Source organism: Carcharhinus amblyrhynchos, chromosome 32 (genome assembly GCF_965287045.1).
Source record: "Carcharhinus amblyrhynchos chromosome 32, sCarAmb.v2.hapA, whole genome shotgun sequence".
Lineage (NCBI taxonomy): Eukaryota > Metazoa > Chordata > Chondrichthyes > Carcharhiniformes > Carcharhinidae > Carcharhinus > Carcharhinus amblyrhynchos.
The window spans coordinates 15,490,255-15,497,965 of NC_137355.1; the positions used below are offsets into that span (position 1 = coordinate 15,490,255).

Consider the following 7,711-nt stretch of genomic DNA (forward strand, 5'->3'; position numbering starts at 1 on the left):
TAATGTGTCAATAATAACATTCAGAATGTGGAACTTGCTACCAGAGAGACTGGATGAAGGAAGTAGCAACTGTGGTTGAATGGAGATTTAACTTTTAATACGCAGACAGATCTTCAATCAAGCAAACCTGATTTTGAGATTTCTAGTGGCCAGTGGCCTGGAATTTGTCAAAGGACAAAAGGTGTCAGAGTTAACAGCTTGTCCTTGGCAGGGAAGAGTTACATACAGACTTTTGGAGCCAGTCTTCTTTATCTGGGCATTGGAATGTAAACAATATGCACTTAAGGGGTCTGGAGATGATGAGGTCTGGAGGGGCCGATGCATCTATTCTGGCTGTGTTTTGATTGGCCTAATCGAATGATGCAACTGGAGTTTCTGATCAATTCACCAGCTGGTTACCAAGGCACTTTTGGAGTTTTAACTCTGCTAATTCAAAGAGCTTGTTCAGAAAGGCAGCATGGGGGACCAAGCTCACAAGGACAGACAACATCTGGAAGAAGAACTGATTCCATGTGATAATAAAATCCTGGCCAGGTTTTAATTGCAAGTGGAAATCAACCTTAAGTAATAGATAGTGAGTATTTGGTTTACGTCTTGCAAGTATTTACTGTGGTTTAAGTATCTACAGAATAAATGAAATTGTATTTAATATTTAAAGTTGACTTTGTCTCTTTATTCCCTATAGAGGTTAAAACACAGGTTTGGACAACATAACAATGCATTTAAGGGGTAACTAGATATGAATATGAGGGAGAAAAGAATAGAAATTTATGGTAGAATTAGATGAGAAAGGAGGGGAGGAAATTCAAGCGAGGCATAGCTTGCTCCACTTCAGCATGGACTGGCTGGACTGAATGTTTTCTCTATTCATTCAAGGGGCATGGGCATTGTTGGCTGGCCAGCATTTATTGCCCATCCCTTGAGAAGGTGGTAAACTGCCAGCTTGAACAATTGGCTTGCTAAGCCATTTCAGTGATCAACTGAGAGTCAACCACATTGCTGTGACTCTGGACTCACATGTAAGCCAAACCGGGTAAGGATGGCTGATTTCCTTCCCTAAAGGACATTAGTAAACCAGATGGGTTTACCTGACAATGGTTTCGTGGTCATCAGTAGATTCTTAATTCCAGATTTTCTTTATTGAATTCAAATTCCACCATCTACCATGGCAGGATTTGAACCCAGGCTCCCAGGACATCAGCTGAGTTTCTGGATTAACAGCCTAGTGATACCACGAGGCCAAAGCCTCCCCATGTAAATGCAATCCTATGTAATGGTGTTCATGCCTTCTCTCTTCTACCTTTAAAATGCTCTTCCAAGATCAACTCCTTTGAGAATCTATTTATTGATCATTGGTACGAAAATTGTACGAGGGGTTCTGGGCCAAATTTTGTTTGATAACACCCCTGTGCCTTAGGATGTTTGACTACATTGAGGTGCTATATCAATGTTGACGTGAAGAAGTTTGTCCAGAATACAAAATTAACCAGACAGCCAGCTGTAGTGGCCATTGGACGATTCTGAGCAGTTTATTTTGAGCATTTAATCCCTTTCCATGTTAGCAGACCAGCTCATTAACACAAGTTGCAAAGAAAAATTAAGATTTAACCTGCTCTTGGCAAAGCAATCAGCATAATTAAGGACCCCATGCATCCCAGACATACTCTCTTCCACCTTCTTCCGTCATGAAAAAGATACAAAAAGTCTAAGGACACGTACCAACTGACTCAAGAACAGTGTCTTCCCTGCTGTCACTAGACTTTTGAACGTACCTTCCTCGCACTAAGTTGATCTTTCTCTACACCTTAGATATGACTACATTCTGCACTTTTTCCTTTCCTTGTCAATGAATGGCGTGCTTTGTCTGTATAGCGCACAAGAAACCATACTTTCCACTGTATGTTAATACATGTAACAATAATAAATCAAAGTGACCCTGCCAAATCAAGGGATATTGCATAACAATAGCTATGCCATTCAAGGATTTCTATTCTCCAAGCATACTTCCTTCTGATTTAGTCTCCAGTATTATGATTTGGTGACAAGGCCTGAAGCAACATTAAAAACATATGATGTAATTTTAAGCAGGTTCAGCAACAATGATCTGTTGGGTAATGAAAAACACCCGACCTGTATATATATAAGAGGAAGTAACTGATGTCAAAGTTAATATTATTGCCAGGATCCAATTGAGGGGGTTCAGAGATGATCAGCCAGTTATCACTGATAACCTCAAGTTCTATTTTATCTAAGCATCCATTCTTTAATATGATGCACTGCACTTTTGGGAAGACTGAAGCCACTGTATTCAGTCTCGCTTAAAAGTTTTGGCCATTTGATCTAATATTTCCTTGTGGCTCAGTGTCATATTATGTTTTATGGCACTCTAATGAAGCACCTTGGGATACTATATAAATATAAGTTGCTGTTAAGTCTAAATATAGAGCCAAAACACAAGGTAATAAACAGTGATCCATTTCCTGAAGGTGAGGCTTTGTCTTTCTAAATTCTTGCCTCCAAACCAGGAATAGTTTATTTTACTTAATAGGTTTATTATAAACTGCTAGCTGTAGCTCCACAAGTACCAGATATTTATTAGAGTGATTTCCACATCCCATTAGGAACTTTTAAAAATCACTAACGTGGCAACCAACATTGTCAGTTCTCAGTTGACGACTGACAGTCGATCTCGGCTCCCCTGCCTCTCCCAAATAACTGGGTGGAATGAGAAGCTTTTGATTGCTGCACACAGCAGATAGAAATCTTTCACCAATGCAGGTACGTTGGACAAGGGAATAAAGTTGGGGCAGGCGCACACAATTATAAATTTTGCACAACATTGAGTTGTATCATTGTATCGGGAGATACATTCAGACTACTGTAATTGTAGAATTGGTGCAAAGCAGTTTCACTTTACTGCATTAAAAACACATTCTCAATCAAAGCAACAACCTGACTAGATCCTTGGGCCAAAAATCCTGAAGAAAGGCACTTTCTCAACTTCATTCAAAGGACAGTCAACCCTCAATGTCAGATTTACACTACATGAGTGTGGGTGGCACTGTGGTTAACACTGCTGCCTCACAGCACCAGGTACTTGGGTTCAATTCCAGCCTCGTGCAAAGTATGCACGTTCTCCCCGTGTCTGCATGGGTTTGCTCTGGAAGTTCCAGTTTCCTCCCACAGTGCAAAGATGTGTAGTTAGGTGGATTGGCCACGCTAAATTGTCCCTTAGTATTAGGGGGATTAGCAGGGTAAATAAGTGGGGTTATGGGTATAGGGCTAGAATGGGATTGCTGCCAGTGCAGGTTCGATGAGGTGAATCTGCACTGTAGGCATTCCATAACCCTAAGAATAAGATCAGTGTGAAGTCCAAACTACACTATGCTAAGCAAATGCATCCTGACCAGAACTAAACAGCAGGCTTCATGAGAAAATATTCACAAAGAACAATACCAACCTCTATTATCATGACTTCTTTTTAAAGTGTTTGGTATGTGCTAACAATTGCTTGTTCAGTAAGATTGTTCAATAAAAAGTAACAAAACTGAAAAAAGAACAATGGACCGAGTGTTGATATTGTAAGTGAAGTTCACTGGGTGGCAGTGGCAGGTGGATGGGGGGGGGAGAGGCAGAGCAGTGGTTAGTACTGCTGCCTCACAGCACCAGGGACCTGGGTTTGGTGCCTGACTTGAGTCACTGTCTGTGCACGTTCTCCCTGCGTCTGTATGGGTTTCCTCCGGGTTCACTGGTTTCCTCCCACAATCCGAAAGATGTGCTGGTCAGGCACACTGAGGGAGAATTTTGCATGGCCAATGTACTTGAACAGGCGCTGGAGTGTGCCGATTAGGGGATTTTCACAGTAACTTCATTGCAGTGTTAATGTAAGCCTACTTGTGACACTAATAAAAATAAATTTTAATAAAGTACAGTTTTTAAAGCCAACCACAATCACCTTTCACTTGCAGCATGGTAGCACTGCTGCCTCACAGCACCAGGGACCCAGGTTTGATTTAAGTGAGTGTCTGAGCGGGGTCTACATATGAATGCAAGCCTACTTGTGATACTAATAAAATAAACTTTAAATGGGATAGGGCCTGGGTGGGATGTTATCCATGCAGGAGGATGGGCCAAAGTCTGCATTGCAGGGATTCTAAGGCAGCACGGCAGCACAATGGTTAGCACTGTTGCCTCACAGTGCCAGGGGCCCAGATTCAATTCCAGCCTCGGGTCATCGTTTATGTGGAATTTGCACATTCTCCCCATGTCTGGTGGGTTTCCTCTGATAGTCCAAAGATGTGCAGGTTACATGGATTGGCCATGCTAAATTGCCCCTTAGTGTTGGGGGAACTAGTTAGGATAAAAATAGTTGTTATGGGGATAGGACCTTGATGGGATGACAGTCAGTGCAGTCTCTGGGCTGAATGGCCTTCTTCAGCACTATAGCATATAACTCTAACATTGTACAATAAAAAGTGATAAAATAGCAACAGTATGTCCATTAGAGCTATTTGGAGAGTGAGCGATTTAAAGTAAGGTTTACTTAGTAGTGCCACAAGTAAGGCTTACGGTAACACCGCAATGAAAGTTGTTCCCATTGCCGGGTGAAACTAGAACTAGGGGGCATGGCCTCAAAATAAGGAGGAGAAAATTTAGGACTGAGTTGAGGAGGAACTTCTTCACACAAAGGGTTGTGAATCTGTGGAATTCGTTGCCCAGTGAAGGAGTTGAGGTTACCTCATTGAATGTTTTTAAGGCAAAGATAGATAGATTATTGAACAGTAAAGGAATTAAGGGTTATGGTGAGCGGGTGTTTAAGTGGAGCTGAGCCCACAAAAAGATCAGCCATGATTTTATTGAATGGTGGAGCAGGCTCGAGGGGCCAAACAGCCTACTCCTGCTACTAGTTCTCATTATGTAGTTACTGTGAAATTCCTCTGGACACACAGGATTAGAAAAGGGGGTCCCAGTGACAGGGCTGGCACTGAGATTTGGTCCTTGTACACCAGCCCCCCTGAGCCAACGCCTGCCCTGGGCTCCGCTCCCCCCTCCTCGGACCCTCCCCCTCCACCTCCGCTCCCCCCCTCCTCGGACCCTCCCCCTCCACCTCCGCTCCCCCCCTCCTCGGACCCTCCCCCTCCACCTCCGCTCCCCCCCTCCTCGGACCCTCCCCCTCCACCTCCGCTCCCCCCCTCCTCGGACCCTCCCCCTCCACCTCCGCTCCCCCCCTCCTCGGACCCTCCCCCTCCACCTCCGCTCCCCCCCTCCTCGGACCCTCCCCCTCCACCTCCGCTCCCCCCCTCCTCGGACCCTCCCCCTCCACCTCCGCTCCCCCCCTCCTCGGACCCTCCCCCTCCACCTCCGCTCCCCCCCTCCTCGGACCCTCCCCCTCCACCTCCGCTCCCCCCCTCCTCGGACCCTCCCCCTCCACCTCCGCTCCCCCCCTCCTCGGACCCTCCCCCTCCACCTCCGCTCCCCCCCTCCTCGGACCCTCCCCCTCCACCTCCGCTCCCCCCCTCCTCGGACCCTCCCCCTCCACCTCCGCTCCCCCCCTCCTCGGACCCTCCCCCTCCACCTCCGCTCCCCCCCCTCCTCGGACCCTCCCCCTCCACCTCCGCTCCCCCCCCTCCTCGGACCCTCCCCCTCCACCTCCGCTCCCCCCCCTCCTCGGACCCTCCCCCTCCACCTCCGCTCCCCCCCCTCCTCGGACCCTCCCCCTCCACCTCCGCTCCCCCCCTCCTCGGACCCTCCCCCTCCACCTCCGCTCCCCCCCTCCTCGGACCCTCCCCCTCCACCTCCGCTCCCCCCCTCCTCGGACCCTCCCCCTCCACCTCCGCTCCCCCCCTCCTCGGACCCTCCCCCTCCACCTCCGCTCCCCCCCTCCTCGGACCCTCCCCCTCCACCTCCGCTCCCCCCCTCCTCAGACCCTCCCCCTCCACCTCCGCTCCCCCCCTCCTCAGACCCTCCCCCTCCACCTCCGCTCCCCCCCTCCTCAGACCCTCCACCTCCACCTCCACCGTCCCCCCTCCTCAAACCCCAGCTCCCTCCCTCAGCCCCTCCACCCCCGGGATCCCTCAGCACTCCCCCCCACCCCCCCGATGCCCCCGGCTCAGCCTCTCCCCCAGGCTGACGCTGAACCTGCCGGGCCTCCCACCAAACCCGGCCTCAGCCCCGCTCCCTCTTACCGAGGCCCCGAGCCGCTCCCCGCTCTCTCCCGGATCCTCTCCCCGCGGCTCCATCTCCTCATCCCGGCTTCGCCCTGACAACCGGCACTTTCCGCTTCCGGGTCACCAGGGCGGGACCGGCCCCCCCCCCCAGAGGGAAGGTCATATTCACAGTAACCCCGCCCCCTTTCCCTTGAGCCTGGTTTCTATTGATGTGAGGGTATCTGTGTACAGGTGTGTATGTGCATCTGTCAGTGTGTGTGTGTTTCTGTCTGTGTCTGCAAATGTGAATGGGTGCATACATATGTCAGGGTGTGTCTGTGTGTGTGTCTATGTTTCTGTCTGTCTGTATCTGAGTATCTGTGTCTGCGAGTGTGCCTGGGTGTATGCATATGTCAGTGTGTTTGTGCATCTGTGTGTGTGTCTGTGTGTCCCTATGTTTCTGTCTGCCTCTGTGTATCTCAGTCCATGTCTGCGAGCATGCCTGTGTGTATGCATATGTGAGTGTGTGCATGTATGTCTCTGAATGTGTATGTCTGTGTGTATGTCTCAGTCTGTGTGTCTGTCAGTGTGTCTGTCAGTGTGGGTGTGTCCGTCTGTCTTTCTGTGTGTGGGTGTCTGTGTGTCTTTCTCTGTGTGTGGGTGTCTGTCTGCCTTTCTGTGCGTGTGTGTCCATCTGTCTTTCTGTGTGTGCATCTGTCTTTCTGCCTGTGCATCTGTTTTTGTGCCTGTCACTGCAAATTCCCGAATCACCTCCACAATATCCCCTTTATAAATTCTCCAGGACCTGAGGAGAGCAAACCATCTACTTTATTATAGTTTATTATGCTCAGAATTTATTTCAGATTTCTAACAGAGTTTGATTACAATATTCACAATATGACAAAATGCTAGACGGTTGGTCAAACATTCCAGACCGTACGGAGTTTGCACATTCTCCCCGTATCTGTATGGGTTTCCTCCGAGTGCTCCAGTTTCCTCCCACAGTCCGGAAGACGGGCTGGCTCAGCGGATTAGCCATGCTAAATTGCCCCTTAATGTCAGGGGGATTAGCAAAGTAAATAGGTGGGTTTACGGGGATCGGGCCTGGGTGGGATTGCCGTTGGTGCAGACTTGATGAGCTGAATGGCCTCCTTCTGCACTGTAGAGATTCTATGGCTTCAAGAGACTTACAAATTCCATCACAAATTATCACAGCTCATATTGGCAAGACCATGTAAGCTAATTAAATAGCTCCAAATGGGGAGTTAATATTCAAGAGGGGCCATAAATAACGCAGTAAAAGTCATTATTAATCATACAATAAATAATTACACAGATTAATGTGAGGGGTGATCTATTGGTCCTTGCATTATCAGCTATCTATTAGCCATGCAGTCTGGAGATGAAACTGTTCAGTCTGTTCTAATTATTTCTTCTCATCTTGCAAAGCAACAATACTCTTGAAGTCGACATGATATATAGTATCATTATTCCCAATTGTTAGCACTCTGAATTTTAACTCCTACATCCCCAGGCATGTTTAGGTAGTCACAATACTCTTGGTC

General features: G+C 48.1%; 1 protein-coding gene across 2 annotated transcripts in view; it reads right to left on the minus strand.

The window, feature by feature from the left end:
- Window positions 1-6,279, minus strand: part of fam219b (family with sequence similarity 219 member B) — a 30,190-nt gene extending 23,911 nt beyond the window's left edge. For both annotated transcript variants that reach the window (XM_080216024.1, XM_080216023.1), the window contains exon 1: window positions 6,186-6,279. In XM_080216024.1, the coding sequence (XP_080072150.1) occupies window positions 6,186-6,239 (54 nt within the window). In that variant the 5' untranslated portion in view covers window positions 6,240-6,279. The remainder of the gene's footprint in view (window positions 1-6,185) is intronic.
- Between the last annotated feature and the right edge of the window lie 1,432 nt (window positions 6,280-7,711).